The sequence below is a fragment of the Panonychus citri genome, unplaced genomic scaffold (genome assembly GCF_014898815.1).
Source record: "Panonychus citri isolate SS breed McGregor unplaced genomic scaffold, ASM1489881v1 Contig00138, whole genome shotgun sequence".
NCBI classification, from domain to species: Eukaryota; Metazoa; Arthropoda; class Arachnida; order Trombidiformes; family Tetranychidae; genus Panonychus; species Panonychus citri.
The window spans coordinates 3,021,010-3,039,533 of record NW_026515543.1 but is presented as its reverse complement, the minus strand read 5'-3'; the positions used below and the strand labels follow the sequence as shown (position 1 = coordinate 3,039,533).

Genomic DNA, 18,524 nt, shown 5'->3' with positions numbered 1-18,524 from the left:
TTTATTATTAAATAAAGAGTTTGTTTGATTTGATCATTTTGTAAATAAATTTAGTTTTCCTTGGTTGATTTGATCTTTTTGTTTCAAATGGCAAACAATTCAATTTATTGAAAGGGATTTAATTGCAATTGATCACAAATGACGGAGAGAAAGGTAATTAAGTTAGGAACTAGGAGAAGATATAATGGTTCAGATAATTAGCATGATTCATTTTTCATGATTAGCTAAAAGTATGGAAGCCAAAATATCTCATTAAAATATCCAAAGGAAAATGTTAATTGTGTGATGCACACGGAGAAAGAGATTAAACCAAGTCTAATCAGAATCGATTAAGATGAAACTGGAATCACTAGAGAAAATTAAAATAATGTAATAAGCATTTTGATTGACTGTGAAGTGTATTAACTATTAATAAGATGATCAACAATTGACACGAGAGTCAGGGGAGTCTATGGATCACTGAGAGCAGCAACACCGGGTAGATTTTTACCCTCCAACAGCTCCAACGAAGCTCCTCCGCCGGTGCTAACGTGGCTAACTTGGTCTTCGGTGCCCCATTTAGCGCAACAAGTGGCAGTGTCACCACCTCCGATAATCACAATGGCTCCAGCGGCAGTAGCAGCGACAGCCTCGTCCATGACGGTTTTTGTTGCCTTAGCAAAATTTTCCCATTCGAAAACACCAATTGGTCCATTCCAGACAATTGTCTTAGCTCGTCTAATCACTTGAGCAAATATCTCAGCTGATTTAGGACCACAATCAAGTCCTAAGCAACCATCAGGAATACCTGATTCAACGGTTGCCGATCCAACATTAGCATTCTCATCAAATTTATCAGCTGTAACGAAATCAACCGGTAGGTGAATCTGGACATTATTTGCTTTCGCTTTCTCCATCAACTTGGTCACAATCTTTGCTCCTTCCTCATCAAAAAGAGACCCACCGATTTTCATATTGTTTAATACTTTAAGGAAAGTGAAGACCATTCCTCCTCCGATGATCATTTCATTAACTTTATCCAAAAGATTCTCAATCAATTGGATTTTATCAGCAACTTTAGCACTATTGAAAAAGGAGAAAAACACAAAAATCAATTTGAATTCTAGAAATATTTTCTTGGATATTAGTTTCAGTGAGATGATCATTACCCTCCGAGGATAGCTAAAAATGGCCTTTCAGGATTGTCTAATGCTTTAGCGAAATATTCTAATTCTTTCTTCATCAAGAAACCAGCAGCTTTTTGTGGTAAATTAACACCGACCATCGATGAATGAGCTCTATGAGCAGTTCCAAAAGCGTCGTTAACATAAACATCACCGAGTCTCGTTAAACTGGCTCGGAATTGTTTGATTCCATCTTCAGTTGCCTTGAAGCTTTTACCGTTAGCATCTTTACCTTTACCTTCCTCTTCAACATGGAACCTCAAGTTTTCAAGTAAAATCACCGAACCCTGATTCGGATTAGCACAAGCTTGCTGCAAAGTAAAACAACCAACGTAAATTAAAACTCAAAAGGCAAGTACATGACTGAGTTAACTAACCTCAACCAAAGGACCAACACAATCTTGTAAAAAGATAACGTCACGAACAAGTAATTTGCTAAGCTCCTTAGCAACCGGATCAAGTGAATATTTATCAACATGCTGTCCATCAGGTCGACCCAAATGCGACATCAGAACAACACATTTAGCACCATTATCGAGAGCATATCTAATGGTATCCAAAGCAGCAACAATACGTTGGTTATTGGTAATTTTACCATCTTTCATGGGAACATTGAAATCAACCCTAATCAAAGATGAAATAAAACAAAATTAGAAACACTTATAATTAAACAATTGACAGAAATTACACAGAAATTATCAACAAAAACCTTAATCATCATAAGACAAAAGGATACGATAAATTGAAAGCACAAAGAAAATTTCTTTACCAATTGAAAGAAAATAATTCTCCTTTTTTCTTACCTGATTAAAACTCGTTTACCTTTAAGGTTCAATTTATCGATAGTTAATTTTCGTAGGGTCATGATGGACAATATGGAGAAAACAATTTACTAATTGTTGAAATACTAAACCAAATTAAGGAGAAAACAACAAACGCCCTTGAAAACAAAAGCTTTTCCCTTGTGAGCAAAATCAACAATCCGGTTGAGGGTAAATTCATAAATTACATAACCGAAAAGGGGAAAATTGAGCAATTAAGAAAATTAAGATTCTAAATTTGATTTAATTGGAATTAAATTAATTTTCAGATACTGGAAATGATTGAATGGCAAATTGTTGCTAATTGCGAAATTGATTTAGATTTAGATTTCGGGAAGAAAAAAATCAAATCTATACTGGAGAAAATCAATAAATCAATTGAATTTTGTTTCTTCTCCTTTTCCAATCAATTGATTGTTTGAGACTTTGTTGATTGTTAAATTGTCTACTATTGGTTAAATTTACTTTATTTGGTGTTTCCTTTTTACCTGTTCACTTGTAATTACACCATTAATTACCTAATCAATAGCTTATAATCATCATCATCATTTGTATCAAGTTAAAGGTTACAATCAATTTTGATTGTAACTTATTATCATCTGACTAATCAAAAATTAGACAGAATCAAATCAATGTCAATCTACTGGTAAATAATTAATTGCTAAGAAATTGATTTCGTGATGATCATCATAAAGATTATCCTAATTGTAACAATCACTTTGATTGTTAATATTAACTCACGATCAGATCAAAAAGTGGCAATGATTAAAGACAATTGATTGATAAAAAAATGAGATCACAATTAAAAGGATCAAATGATTAAATCAATTTCTGTTTAACTTGAAACAATTAACTTTACATTGGAAATTGATTATCACATGAAAATTAGATTCAATTAAATTGTGAAGATTATTTTTTCGTCTTGTTAATTGTCACTTCGAGATGAATACAATTAAGATTAATCTTTAATTGTAACAATGATAATCATTCAACATGATTAAGATGAGTAAATTGTAGATCTTAATTGTGATTATAATTTTAAAAAAAGGTAAACACTTCCAACAATTTATATATATAAATATACACCAGAAATAGTTAATTATGATTACGATAGTTAATGATTAAGAAAGGAAAACAGTCTAATCAACAATCATAATAACAACACAATCATAACAATTAAGGTGACATTTTAATTTCATAACAATCAAGATGAACCAGAAAGGAAAAGGTATTAAGAAAATTAAAGTTGATTCTAATTGTTGGGTCGTTGACGTGATTCTTATTCAGATTAACAATTTACTGGAAACAAAATTAAGTGACAACAATCAACCAATTAGTTAAAATGGTTAATTTATCCGCATTTGTTTAATGTTACAAACTGTTAATTGTGAATTAAGATAATCAGTCAACTGTAATTGTACAGAACGAAGTTTATTAAAAATTAACCTTTTCCTTTTAAACTTTTCTTTAATCATTTGATTTAATTTTTTTCCTCAATTTTAAAGTAAATTAACTTTATCATTTATTTAATTGTTATTATTTCCTTTTCCATGATATAAAATCATCATTTACAATTCAATAATTTAGATGTAATTTTATTGGAAACGGCAAACAATCAATAAAAACAATTAACTAATTGATTTTCCAAATTTCTATCTACTATTATGGTGAAAATTAAATAATAGATTAACAAATATTAATTATCAATTAATCTGTACAATCAATTAATTTGTTTATTATTTTTTGTTTTTGACTTAATTGTTGGTACATTTCAAATTAATATAAGATGTTGATGAGATACAATCTTTTTTTGTACATATTAATAATTGTTTTACAAAATCAAAATCAATCCAATTGATTACAATTAAATTACAATCAATTTGATCAAGTTTCTTAGTTTTTTTTTTCTCCAGCCATTTAATTGTTAATTGTTTGATATTGGCTAGTTTAGGTAAATAGAATATAAAAAAATGATGATTAATTACCTCGGTTTGGTATTAATCCAATTCTTAATTGTTGTTGTGTTAATCTTTCTCAATTTATGGGCATCTTTTAATTATCATTTGGTCTCAATTTTTGATTAGAAATCACTTGGGAATAATTAGTTTTGATTTGCTTTGATACAATTTGATTTTAAATTTTCATTTAAATCTAATTGTTCAGTTCAGTTTTTTTTTTCACTTAAATCAATTGGTAATAAAACAAAAAAGTTAATTGATTGTTAGACCTTATTTACTATTGACAATTTAATCTTTTTAAATGGAGAAGAAAAATTTAATTAACCTTAATTGTAACCAGAAAGTGAAGACAAATTAACACAATTGAATAGAAAAATTTTTTTGACTTTGGCTCTAAACTAATTGGGCTTTTTGTTTAAGCAGAAAATTTGATTGTTTGATTAAATTAAATCAAATCATTGATATATTTTTATAGTAGAAAATGTTAAAAAGATTTAGTTTTTACAAATATTATATATTCATTAATAATCTCACAATTTACTATTGAATGATTAAACGAAATAATCAATCAATAGTAAATTGATTTAAGTTTTTCTCTTTCTGGTTACGTTTACATTTTCACATGAGATTATGTTTCTGTTATTGAACTAATCATGATTATTATGATTATCTAATTTTCCATTGATCATGCTGATGATGAAAACAGTTATCATCAGAAATAGATTGTTGTTGTTATGACAATCAATGAAAAATAATCACAATAAACACAATCAATCTCATCTTGATACCCTTAACCTAAACTTTTGTTTGGACAATTAGAAAGATTAAATTGCTATAGTAGATATAAATTTTGTGCTAACAATTGAACAATTAACTTTATTATTATTACCATAAGCAGCATAATAATAATAATAAAGGTAATAATAAAAGAAAGATGATTTCCTGCAGTGATTTGTTTTCTAATTGTTGATTTAGCTGATCTCATTATCACCATTAAATGTTTTTCTTTAATCAATTAATCAATCGTCATCTTCGTCATCACTTTCCCGTAAATCTTTAACTCCATCAACAAATATTGCATTGTGGGCAATTTTCAGAATTAACCAAGTCCAAATGATGTGTAAAACTTGAAGTGCACATAAGAGACCATTAAAAATATAATATGCAGGGAACATTGGAAGGATAAAGAGAGCATAATATGTTGAATAAGCTATCACCCGGGTTGGTAGGAGACCAAGTCTTGAGTAGATCCAACAGACGAGTAGAGCGGCGAATACAATATTAGCTAGTACAGGATTCCTCAGGTAACGGGCAATCTTGGCTCCTTCTAATGGAATGTCGGCAAAATCATGGATGATTAACACAAGAGTACCAATTCTGTGAAGATTACAGGCCCAAGAGAAACAGAGCAGTAAAACAGTGACCACATGATGGATAAACATTTGCCAAAAATCACTATATTTAACGTCAAAAAATTGTGATATGATTAAGGAAATGTAAAAACCCAGTTCAATATTGTAGTACCACCAAATCTCAGTGGACACTGAATGATGAGGATAATCAACAAAACATTCCATAGAGTCCCATGTCCATGGTTTATCCCAAAGAGCCCAAACTCCGTAAACAAAGGTGAAAGCATAAAAAGTACATCTCCAAGATGATTCAGTAAATCTGGTTAGAATGGTGGGTTTATTGTAGGATCGACGACGTTTAAACCAAAGTTCAACTTGTTTAGCCGATAAATCAGACTGTTTAGATAATCCGATGTAGGTTGACTGTGGTGGACGATTATTGATCCTAAAAGATTTCTCTAGGATCTCATTTGGTTCAACTTTCACCCTTTGTTTATCACTAATTCCTAAGGCTTTTCCAACTGGTCGGAATATTAAACGTTCAAGGGTCACCCTAATGAATAAAATTACGATAGCAGTTAACAGGGAATAATAGATATCATTAAATTGGGCGTAGTTAATCCCACCGGCACGATCACTGTAGGTTTTCCAGGTTACATTTGGAGGTAACCAAATTGATTCCGACCAAAAGGCATCACTTAATCTGTTGATTGTATTTCTGACTGAACCCATGATTAGTAAGGTGACAAACAAAATAATTAGTATTTACTGAGAATTTGTTTTTGATTCAAAAATCACATTTAATTCACCTCAAGTGATTCTCTCAGTGAATCCTCATCTCATAGTGATGGACACAACAGTCTAGAAAACAAGAGAATCATCGATGTGCGCAGACTCAGGCGCATGCGCACAAATTTCAATTTCTCATTTCAATTCAACTTTTCCACCAAAGTTATTAAATTAGAATCGACTAATGATTTAATTTATCGCAACTCTTTTTCTCTCACATGCAATTGATACCCTGGTGTAGGGCTTATTTTATTTCACATGATCAACTTTTTTAGAATCATTTTTTTGACAATCTCAACATACTTAGTATCATGAGCAATTTTCTAGACTGGGATCGTTAATTTTTCGATGGGTTCAAGTGACAATGTTTCCGAAAATTTGATAATATTTAGATTTTGAGAGAGTTATCTCACCAGAGATTGAGAATTCACTTGGAAAGCCTTTCACATTCTGCTCGCCACCGATAATAATAAATAGTGAAACTTCAAATGTTGCAGTCCAAACCTCAACCGTAGGCAAAATTCATTCAACGAGTGCTGAAAACGCGCAATTTGCGTCGGGCCACAAAGTGAATTTGGTTTTGAAATGATCGGAAACTGTAAACATTAAGAAAACATGAATTAAATGGCCTTTTGTTAGCATTAGCATAACAAATCGACGAACTGTCGACTGATCGACTGTCTCAATCGACTGGCTTCGGTGTCTAATTGTTAATACTCATTTAGAACCGTCGAAACACCAGACATTGACAGTAAGAGAGAATTAAAGTCACATGTTCTTTTCCTTACTCTCTCATTCGTTGTTATTCTCTATTTTTTTTTCGATTCTTTTTTCCTTCTCACTCCTTTTCTCAATCCGATTTGTTGTTATTGAATTTTTATTCTCTTCTTCTTATTCATCTTCATTCTTTTGTCTTCTTCATCATATCATCGTCATCATCTTCCTCTTTCCATGGATTCATTTTATCATCCAAATGAACAAGAAACAAAAAGATTAACAGTAATTTGATTATATCACCAAGAGAATAATAATTTACATCTGCTTTTTAGTACAAAAGTAATAACCTGAAGAAGAGACAATTTTTCGTGAACAGGGCGGAAATTATGAGAATTCTGGTGAAGAGAATTTCTCATCTTCATCATCATTATCTTCCTGTTACCTTCCATCATGATAATGATGTTTGGTGACTTGTTGGAAGCTTGGGTTTGCCCTTTTTTGTTATTCTCTGTGGTGAAAAAACAACTTTCACCTTCTCAATGAAGTTACATTTGTTTTCTCATATTTAAAGTGATAGATGATTAAAGTGAGAGTTAATCTGATCCTTTAGGCGTGTTAATGACATTGAATGACCTTTTTATCCCATACAATTGTCATGATAAATCCTTTGGTTTTATATCTCATCAATTAGTAATGAGAAACATTTTGGTTTCTTCATTTTACCTTTTTGTCAATCGTTTATTGTCAATTTCACAATCAAATTGATTGTGTGTATGGTGCAGATTTAAATGGGGAAAGTTAATACAATTTGATTGATAAACAATAAAAGTGAAAGTATTAAATAATATATAAAATAATGCAAATCAAATCAAATGGAATCATGAAAACAAAAATGAAACGGGAAAAGTTTTACAGACAAAATAGAGCAATTAGCCTGAATGCTTTGTTTCAATCATAATCTTGATTAGTATTATGAATTATATATATACTTATTATCAGAATATTATCAACAATTACAATTAAGATTATTGTTAATTGTTCTTTCTCTCCTTGAATTGTGTTTATCCATTGAAAGGACTAACTTAATGATGAGGAAAATATTCTCAACAATAATTAATTTATGGATTTAACATTAGTAAACATTATGCAGTAATTAATATAACAAATTGCGTGGTTTTCATCATCTAATCAACATCTTAATCATAATCAATGGAAAATTTAAAGGATGGAATGAATGTTTTGTATTCGTAATTAGAACCAAATTGTACCTTGTAATGTAAATCGAAATCAACAATTGGATTGTGTGATTGCCTTTCGTTAAATTGCACCAGGAAAAGTAGAGAATCCAAGATGATCAATCATCAATTAGAATATTTTCAATTAAATTAATTTCTTTTTTGATTAATTAGTCTTTTAGAGCTGCATTTGTCTAACTTGTTCCAGTCCAGAGGCTATTTTATGAGTAGAAGGTAATTTAAATACGATATCACAAAATTCGTAGAAAATTCCGTATTGTAAAGCATTAGAAGCTCGATTATTTGTCCCATCGAGTCGAACCAATGTTGGCGCGTCCATAGTTCGAGATTGTTGGATCTCGTAGAGAACCACTTGATCGGTATATTTGGGCTTACAAAAGACATACATCATTAATAAGAAATCACCTGAAAGAGTAGCAGCAACAATACCGATGATGAAAAGTACCAATGAATCGTTGAGATGAGTTCCCTCATTGGACATTAACCAAATTAACCAAACACCGAGAAGTAATAAATTTTCAATGGTGGAAACGAGTAAAAATATGAGAGGACGTTTACCCTCCTTCAATTGAAACATTATCGGCCAGATGAGTAGAGAGGGAACACCAAAGAATAGGAAAACCAGAACGGCGATTGATAAACGTTTCCGTCGACTTGACCATTGGGCATTTGTAACATTGGAGGATGAACTTGAGATTCCATAAGATTCAAGGGCAATGTTATAAATCCAAATGGAAAACACGAGAACATGGATTAAGCAAAGGACAACCATCCACGAGTGAATGACCGTAGTGACCAGAGCAAAGACAAGAACCCGTGAAGAGATAAATGATAACCACCCGAAAAAGGAAAGAAAATGAGTTAATTTACCATCATCTCGACGACGAACAGCAATCATCATCGATAGAACGCTGAGTATTGATCCAACGAAAACGCCGGTTACTTAATATGGAGAAAGAAAATTAAAGTTACTTCTTAATGGAAACATTTTCATCAAAACAACAATCAAAATGAGCAAACTTAAGATTTTAGTCCATCACAATTAAGCTCAATTCAATCAGCCTACTCAACCCAAATGAATTTAACCCCTACACTAAAGTGAAATCAAGTCTATGATGAATCAGATTTTCATCATGAAACAAAACAAAAGTATTTCAATCAAGTCTCATGTTCATCTTTCATCTATTGGTACTAATAAGTCACTGGTCATTTTCGTCATTGAATTAAAGTGACTTACAAGGTTTAATTTTGAGTTTGTGCGAATCGATCCAATCAACGGTACCGAGGAAAATGTAAATTTGAAGGACAATTTGAAGAAAACCAGCGTAAAAGTCTTCAAAAAATTCTAAAACTTCAGCGGACATTTGAAGCTGTTTGATATTCTGATTCTCATCTTCATTGGGTGTTCTCCAATTGCAAACACGTTGAGCTGAGAAATGTAACACATCCAAATGGCGCTTAATCTGCCAGGGAATCAATAGAATACCATTAACGGTTCTTGTTGAAACTTCCTTTTTATCAACGACATCATCTTTGGATAAATTGGCTCCAATTAGGAAAAGGGCGTAAAGTATTGGTGGAGCGATTAGCGAGATAATAGAGATGACAAGAAAATTGTAATCTCTCTGATCTCTGTATTCATAAGTAGCACCAAAATCTTGATACAATTTATTCAAATAAATTCCCAATCTCATCAGGGAAAACACTAACATCCTCTGGAAAACTGTGGTCTTAAGAAACGCCATTGGTCCGGATGGTAAATTAGCTCGAGTAGCAACAGTTGGAATCTATTGTTGATACAATTATATAATTCAATTTAGAATAATAATAAAGAGACAGTTTTGGTGAAACAACTTACTTGGTCGATATTTTCATGATTAGGCCCATGATTAGCCTGATTGGTACCAACAGGGTCATTCCAATTGATCCTTTCAAGGCTTAATTGTTGATTCTCAAGAGGTTCAACTTCAGTAGCCATTGGAACCAAATAACCAAATATCAACAGAAACACAAACAAATAAAATCTGTACCAAAATTGGAATGAGAACACAAACAATTTAGATCAACAGTCAATCAAAGGATCGCAATTAATTTTTCAGTGATCAACAATAAGGACAATTAAACAATTTACTTACTATTATTTGAGAATCAATGAGAAATCATTTGTAAACAAAAAGTAAAAGGGTGTTGGTGTTGGTGAGAAAATGAAAAGATTTCAATGAAAAAAGGACCAGTCAGGATGAGTTGGAATTTCTTAAATTCATCAGTCGATTAAACTCAATTGAAACAATTCAATTGTCCACAATTTAACCACATTGATTAGAATTTTAAATAATTAACTCAGAGAATAAAATTAAAATGGTTAATGACACAGATTATGATGAGAGTTTGAAGAAAACCAGAATGAGGATCAACCAAAATAGAAGCGAATTGCAAACTCAAGGTTAAAGTTGTTTTCTCTTTTTTTCTTCTCTCTCTCATCTTCTCACTCCTTTTATCATCCATCTTATTTTCTGATGATGATGAGGAACAAGTTTAACAATTTACATCCTACTGAAGAAATAAATTGTAAGAATCGTTGACGAGATCAATTAGATTAATTTCTAAATTGAGAGTAAATGTTAGTCACCATTGAAATGATCAAATTGAAAGTTTTTACATTTTCATCCAACAATTTAGGTGGAAACAGCTGATTGTTGATTCTTTCAATTAATCTCATCAGATAATCAGAAATAAATTATCGCCGTTAATCACATAATGTACAAAGTTTATTGTAAAAACTAATTTTATCATCAAAAAAAAAACGGGTACGTAAACTAAAATGTAAATATATAAGTTAATAGAAATTAAGGTTAATTGTGATCAACAATTTGTTAATTTATCTTTACAATTTGTGAAATTGGATCAGTTTTTTTTGCAATTTATCATATATTCTGATTTGTATCATGTTTTTCCGATTTTTTTTGTGACTATAATTATTGGTTATACGACATCAGGAAAAGCCAGTTTAAAGATTTGCTCGTAATTGTCAACGAAATGAACTTCTAGGCCACTTTTAATATAATCGGGTAAATCGGAAAAGTCTTTACGATTCTCACTTGGTAAAATTAGACAATCGACATTGGCTCGCTTGGCAGCGATTGTTTTTTCACGAATTCCTCCAACTGGTAAAACTTTGCCCGTCAACGAAACCTCACCGGTCATTGCAAGATTGTTTCGAACTGGTTTGTTCAATGCTAAGGATATTAGAGCGGTGACCATGGTGCATCCAGCACTCGGTCCGTCTTTAGGAGTTGCACCTTCGGGTACATGAAGGTGAATATGAGCTTTATGAAGAAAGTCATTGGTACTGTCAATCTTGGAGACAAAATGTCGAGCAACTGAATAAGATATATCAGCTGATTCTTTCATGACATCACCTAAATGTCCAGTGATTTTTAATGATCCATTCACTTTTTTAGCATCTTTGCCTTCTTGTTTCTTTAATTGTCGATATAAAGAAGTCTCAATGTACAAGACCGATCCTCCCATCGCCGTCCAAGCCAAGCCCATAACTACACCGGGAGGTGTAATCTCGTACATTCTGTCCTGAGTGAAAATCGGTTTACCAACAAAATCTTGTAAATTGTTTGGATTAACATCTACTTTATTTGATTCCTTTTGTACAATTTTAAAAGCGGCTTTTCTCATGATCTGTACATTAAAACGAAAATGACAATAGTTAGAGACGAAAATCAAGTTTAGATTCGATTGATTACCTTTTCTATGTGTTTCTGTAAATTACGGACACCACTTTCTCGGCAATAGGAACGGATTAGAGATTGAACAACTTCTTTGGGTATTTCAATTCTTTCAGAATTTACTCCACACGATTCTTGTGCTTGTGGAATAAGATATTGCTAAATTTGGAGAGAAAATAAATTTCGATTATGATGATTGAAAGATATTCATAACTGGTTTAAAGGGAGAGAAAATTACCTCTGCAATTGCTAGTTTTTCTTCAGCGACATAACCAGTCAACTCAATGATTTCCATTCTATCACGAAGAGGTTCCGGAATTGTATCTAAAACATTTGCTGTACATATGAAAAGTACTTTGGAAATATCGACTGGTACATCTAAATAGTGATCTAAGAAATTGGCATTTTGTTCAGGATCAAGTAATTCTAATAGGGCTGATGATGGATCGCCTTGATAACCACGACCTATCTTGTCAATTTCATCAATTAGTACCAAAGGATTTTCGGTTTTTGTTTTCTTTAAACACTGGATTATTTTTCCAGGCATAGCACCGACGTAGGTTCGTCGATGTCCTTTAATTTCGGCTACATCGGTCATTCCTCCAACACTGAATCTAAAATACTGTGAATAAGAAAAGGAAACAGGACAATTAGATGAAAGTGATGATTCGTGGTTAGCTAATTAATGAACTTACTTCTCGATTCAAAGCTCTAGCTATTGATTTTGCTATACTTGTTTTACCAACACCGGGAGGACCATGGAAACAAAGTATTTTACCCTGAACTTTACCTCGAAGTGAACTCACAGCGATAAACTCGAGAATCCTTTTTTTAACTTCTTCCATACCATAGTGATCTTCTTCAAGGACTATTTTCGCTCGATCAAGGTCAAAGTTTTCCACGCTACTTTTACCCCAGGGAAGATTAGTTAACCAGTCGAGATAATTACGGGTAACACTGAATTCTGATGAATGATTATCCAAAAGAGATAATTTGTTCAGCTCTTCATCAATCACATCCATTACATGCTTTGGAACAGTAAGATCTTTGAGACGAGAACGAAATTTTTCTTCCAAATTATCCTTGTCGTCTTTTTCTAGGCCCAATTCTTTTTTAATCAACTTCATCTGTTCGTGTAACATTTGACCTCGATGTTCCTCTTTCACCTTTTTCTCTACTTCTTTACCAATCTTTTGCTGTAAATTACTTAATTCTAACTCTTTTTTCAACAGATTATAAGCTACTTCCAATCTTTTGGGAACATCCATTTGCTCCAATACTTTTTGAAGTTCTTGTTGATCAGCTCCCGTTAATGCAGCACCAAGATCAGAAAGATAATCTGGATTATCAACAACTCTTTGTCCTTGTAACATTTGAGCTAAGGAATAGCGATACAGTGGATTAAGTTCAATAATTTCTCGGATAATCTTTCCAATCTCATGGGTTAACTTTTTAATCTCATCAGTCATGGTGAATTTATCGGCAGTCATATTTTCAACCTGAACCATTAGAACATTGGAAATTTCACCATTTTCACCTGAACCATCTACAAGAAGCTTTCGACGGAAACGTCGTTTCCTCAATTTATCACCATTCGTATCAATATCATCAGGAACTTGACGAACTATTTTAATTCGTCGATGAGATTGGACAACCATTTTCAATCTGTTCCCAAGATCTTGTATTTCAAGAATTTGGACAAAAGTACCAACCGGGTAAACATCATCCAAACTTTGAACAACCTCAGATTGACTATTCTCATCTTTACGAAGAAATATTCCAGCATAAGGTTGATTAAGTCTCACTTTACGTTTGATTAGAGCAGTTAACATGGGATCGGTAACATCAATGATCTTTAAAAATTTAGGAAAAACTGGTGTCCCTTGGATAGCAATTAAAGGTACATAAGGCCAATAATCAGGAACAACCATAGTAGCAAGAGTATTGGGAACAGTTTCGGGAATAACCAGATCAGGTTCGTCAGAATTTTGATCAACAGCTTCCTTATTGTAAACTCCACCATCATCATCATCGTCATCTCGTTTAGGAGCGTTACAAAAATTTCTTCTCACATCATATACTATAGAAGAACTTGGAGATGCAATTGTTATACCCGATAGACCATAATTTAATCGTGAAAGAGTTGATGTTGATCGAGCTAATCGCTGGGAGGAAGACATAAATGTCCGATTCATTAACAACCATAATCCAACCTTGGAGGGCTCATTTTTCATCAATTGTTGCAACAAATTGGTACAACAAGATAACCCCCGAGATCCCGATAATTTAGAAATAATCATGGACAAAGAGAAACGCAAATTAATCACAATCACAAAAGGGAAACAATTAAGAAATTGAAAAGCAAAACCGGTCAATTGAATTGAATCAAAACATTGAGAAAACAAATTAAACTTCAATTCACCACATGGGCAGTTGCCTAGCAACCGAACGCGGGATATTTGAAATGCGAAAAAAATGAAAAAAAAGTTGATCATCTTTTTGATTTTCACAATTATTGAAACAATTAAACAAAGAGAAAGAAATAAATATTTAATTTTTCGATAGAATTGAGTTAAAATTGATTTAATTATGATGAGAAAAGTTTAGTCAACTAAAATGATCGATTTACTTTGTTTACAGTGAAAGGAAAAAGTAAAAAAAAAATTTAACATTAAATTGAAAGATTAACTTGATTGTTTACAGAACAATTTAAAAAAAAGTAGTAATCAAAATAAAGTAATTAAAGAGACAGAGATCACAAATATATCATATGTATTAAGAATATATATTTGGAAAAGCAATTCAAGTGTATTAACTTTGGTGTAGCAATTAATTAGTTTCTTAATCAACGTTTTTAAATTGTTTTTCTTTCACTTAATTATCCAAATCAAAAAGTTAAACAGGAAAAATATTATTAGTTAATTTATTTTTCGTTGTCCATTTGGTTCACTTCGAGTTCAAACAAAAATGATATTCGAAGACGTTGTTGGTTTGTTCAATTGATTAAATACTTTTCAAGTAATCAAAAGATGAGATTGTAATTAAATCAATAAATTGTGACTCTGTTAACTGATTCAAGAAGAAAATTATTTAAGATTATTGTACAAAAATGTAATTCAAATAATTAAGAGGATGAGGATGAATATGATTAAAGAAAATTATCAAACAAAAAAAAGGAATAGATTTTGATCTAATGATCAATTTAAAATGTTGACAATTAAATTGTAGATTTGTAATAATAACAATAATAATAAGAATCATAATTAAGAACAAGAGAGATAAAAATTAGTTAATTGTAACAGTTAATCAAACAAACGGGTCATGAACATTATGAGAGCCTAGAAGAGAAATAGAAAATCAAAATTAGAATTAGAATTGAGATCAAATGTTAATTATGGTTAATTGTTAGTGGAAATAATTAAAAATTAACTGACCACTAGAAGGGTAAGACTGCCCATGATTATGGTTGATAGTTGGAAATTAAAACATTGGGTAAATATCCCACCGAATGCCGGTCCAATGGCCTCACTATTAAGGATTAAGAAGAAGACAAGATTAACAATTAAGGTGAACAATTAAATAGATGATTAGTTAACTAACCCCAATGAAAAGACTGCAGTGTAAAGAGCAGCAACCAAGGAATAGGTTTGTAGGTTACCAAATTTATCCTGTTCGACTGCATGTTCGAGAAGAGCCTCGAACGAGGGTATGAAGGTCAACGAGTAACCGATTCCCATGAAAACCATTGAGATGCAACTATTTTGAAGGTTAACCTGAGTTGAGGTCAAGAACCAGGGTGGACCAAGAGAGATTAAACTGAAGCCGCTGATCAACAGGCCGATACACATTAAGGTATATTTATTGACCCTCAATGAGATTAAACCAACAATAGGCGATAACATGGCGAAAGCTGCATTCATTAGGAAAAAGGTCAAGGCCACTGACGATTCTTTGACACCGTTATTGTAAAGATGAGGTTCAACCGTTGGATCGAGAAACGTTTGATTTTGAGATATAACGATTGTGGCAGCGCAAATGACCAGCGTTTTATAATTGAATAAAAGTTTACCGTAAGTTAATTTAGGTGTGTCTGGATCGTCACTTAAATGCTCCTCAAATTCTGGTACAATTTCTGTAACAATTAACATCGAAATCTTGATAAAAAACGTAGCCATTACTACAAAATGGTCAGTTTACAATCATCTAGAATCTAATTGTCATTAATTAGTCACTTTGATATTTAAAATTAAACTAAACCATTATTTTTAGTGATTTTTCCTACTAATTAATTAATCATTGATGTGTGTCTATGAGTAATTAATATTGGTGTTTGGGGTTGACTAATTTGATATTGATTAGAGTTGATTGTTAAACTGAAAGTTTAATGGTTATTGGATTTAATTGTTTACCTGAAATTGGTTTAATCAGATAATAGTAGAGGATAATGTTAAGTAGATTAACGGTTCCTAGAATCCAGAAAGGCATCGGAAAACCGGCCCATTCGTAAAGTCCACCACCAATCATGGGCCCGAAACTGAGGCCAAAACCACAGAAAGTTTCAACTAAACCGAAAACGGTTCCAATTGATTGTGGATATAATTTGGTTATGTAAATGTTGGCCGAAGTGTGGAAAACGGCAAATCCAATAGCACCGAAAATCCTTAGGACAAAGGAAAGAGCACCAAATAGTAAAGTGTTACTTATGTAATGAAGAAAACCAAATGCGATCATCGAAAGTCCAGTTAACAAAATACCCGTCATGAGAAGATGTTTGATCTCAAATCGGTATAAAGCTTTACCAATTAGAGGTGAAATTAACATGATGGTCAAAGCATGAGAGGAGAACACTAATCCATAGATGGACTCGGGGATACCCTTGTGTCCAGCTTCTTGAGGGTAAAAGGGAGCGATGATGGAGAAGACGGAATATAATGAGAAACCAGTGGTCAGTAGACAAAGAACGATCTTGTTTCGAGCTAACTTATTGGATGGACTATTCGATTCTTCAATGATTGTCTCAAGGAAGATATTGATGAACCGTAAAGTTTTTCATTCTCCTCATCCAAGGTGAAAACGCTGTGAGCTCGATTTTTACCAGTACCAACCGAAGATGCCGCCGATCCACCGCCATAAGAACTAATTGATTGGTAATTGTTTAAACTTTCGCTGAATAAATGCGATTTTTCACTCGTTATACTGTCTCTTGGTCCAAGTCGAGATTCATCATCATGAAGTCCCTCTAATTTAGCGTGGACTTGTAATCGACGAGCGACACTTTCAACCCTTTTAATTGTGAAATTATTCTGCATAACTAATGGCTAATCAAATTGGAAATAGAAAAAAAAAGTTAATAATCAATTATAATTGGTGAAATTCTGATCAAGGGTAAATAAAGACATGAGGTGAAAATTTGGTTCGAGTAACAAATTGTCAATCATTAAGTAGTTATTGTAAGTAGGTGAATGAATTGTTTGACTCTCTCAGTAATCAATAGTTTGTTAATTGTCAGCTATTAACTTACTTCGATAGGATCAAGATCAACGGAACCACTATTACGGATATAATGATGATGAGGATGAGTTAAGTGATGATGTGAGTGACCATAATAGTGATGGTGATGATGAGGATGAGAAGTGGAATGACGATGATTAGAATGATGGTTTTGATGATTATTAACATGAGGATGATGATGATTTGTTTGTTGTTGAGAATGATTAACACGAAGATGATTATTATAATGATCGTTGGGTAAATTACCCGATTCAGCGGCCATTATATGTAAAGGAAAACACAACAATCAACAGACCAACGGATATAAAACAGAAAACAAAATCAACAGAATCAAATGAGTAATTAAAAGCACCAAAAAAAAAGACAAAAAAGAAACTATGAAAATGAAGATTAAAAGATTATCCCTCAATAAAGACAATATATTAAGATGAAAGGTTAAATGTTAAAGGTTTTAGGAGGTAAAGGATTAATAAATCCGCCGGTGATCAAATGACCGGTGGGTTAATTGTGAAAGGATAACGAGTTGAGACAAAGTATTGGAAACAAATTGTAACAGTTAAGATCATTAACTGGTCTTAATGGATAAATAATATATTGTTGATTAGCTGTTTGCTTAATCAACATTTGCTAATTGTGATGAGAGAGAGAGAGAGAGAGATGATGATGAGGAGGGAAGATGATAATTGTCACTCTTTGGTGTGAGAGATGAAAAGTGAAACTTGAATGACAAACTATTCAATTTATATCAATGATAAAGTGTCAAATTTTCTGATGATACGAATTAATTGTAACCTCTGATGATTTGCTGTTCCTATTTATCATTGTTACCTAATAATCAACTAATCAATTAATCTGTAGTGATAACGGTAAAAATGAGAAAATTTTGATGATTAAAAGGATGAGCTGTTTAATTGTTATCACTTTGATTAACAATTTCCAATGTGTTTCCCTTAGGTTATCATTTCCAAGGATTAACTTTAATTTGAAGGTTTCACTTTATCATTTGTTTGTTTGTTTGTTTTTAATTGTTTTGCTTTTAATCATCATCACTGTTAATTTAATTGTTTCAACTATTCATTAAATTGTGTGTCAAGTTTAAATTTGTTGATTAAATTGTTTGACTCATTAACTTGATCATTTATGGTTTTGGTCCTTTTCAAATTGATTAATCAATTTGGATCATCATTAATTCAATTATTATTATCCATTGGTTGGTT

General features: G+C 32.1%; 5 protein-coding genes across 5 annotated transcripts; all 5 read right to left on the bottom strand.

Moving 5' to 3' along the window:
- Positions 1–68: 68 nt before the first annotated feature.
- On the bottom strand, positions 69–2,284 carry LOC128393352 (phosphoglycerate kinase 1-like). The gene is made up of 4 exons (XM_053353522.1): positions 1,967–2,284; positions 1,541–1,787; positions 1,149–1,474; positions 69–1,062 (listed from the first exon to the last, which is right to left on the bottom strand). The coding sequence occupies exons 1-4, from the start codon at positions 2,026–2,028 to the stop codon at positions 450–452; spliced, it is 1,248 nt and encodes a 415-aa protein (XP_053209497.1). The 5' UTR covers positions 2,029–2,284; the 3' UTR covers positions 69–449.
- A 1,400-nt stretch (positions 2,285–3,684) lies between these two features.
- LOC128393354 (ceramide synthase 5-like) lies at positions 3,685–6,146 on the bottom strand. Its single transcript, XM_053353524.1, has one exon. It carries the CDS (start codon positions 6,024–6,026, stop codon positions 4,962–4,964), a length of 1,065 nt encoding a protein of 354 aa, XP_053209499.1. The 5' UTR covers positions 6,027–6,146; the 3' UTR covers positions 3,685–4,961.
- Positions 6,147–7,517: 1,371 nt separating this feature from the next.
- Positions 7,518–10,684, bottom strand: LOC128393351 (uncharacterized). Its single transcript, XM_053353521.1, has 4 exons — positions 10,192–10,684; positions 9,915–10,080; positions 9,294–9,843; positions 7,518–8,998 (listed from the first exon to the last, which is right to left on the bottom strand). The coding sequence occupies exons 2-4, from the start codon at positions 10,032–10,034 to the stop codon at positions 8,214–8,216; spliced, it is 1,455 nt and encodes a 484-aa protein (XP_053209496.1). The 5' UTR covers positions 10,035–10,080; positions 10,192–10,684; the 3' UTR covers positions 7,518–8,213.
- Positions 10,685–10,806: 122 nt separating this feature from the next.
- On the bottom strand, positions 10,807–14,199 carry LOC128393346 (lon protease homolog, mitochondrial-like). The gene is made up of 4 exons (XM_053353516.1): positions 12,492–14,199; positions 12,035–12,418; positions 11,815–11,955; positions 10,807–11,749 (listed from the first exon to the last, which is right to left on the bottom strand). The coding sequence occupies exons 1-4, from the start codon at positions 14,094–14,096 to the stop codon at positions 11,039–11,041; spliced, it is 2,841 nt and encodes a 946-aa protein (XP_053209491.1). The 5' UTR covers positions 14,097–14,199; the 3' UTR covers positions 10,807–11,038.
- A 164-nt stretch (positions 14,200–14,363) lies between these two features.
- Positions 14,364–18,027, bottom strand: LOC128393162 (MFS-type transporter SLC18B1-like). Its single transcript, XM_053353288.1, is given in 6 exon segments — positions 14,364–15,134; positions 15,231–15,324; positions 15,397–15,928; positions 16,206–16,817; positions 16,820–17,114; positions 17,318–18,027. Coding segments are annotated over 6 exon segments (1,821 nt in total). The 5' UTR covers positions 17,570–18,027; the 3' UTR covers positions 14,364–15,098.
- Between the last annotated feature and the right edge of the window lie 497 nt (positions 18,028–18,524).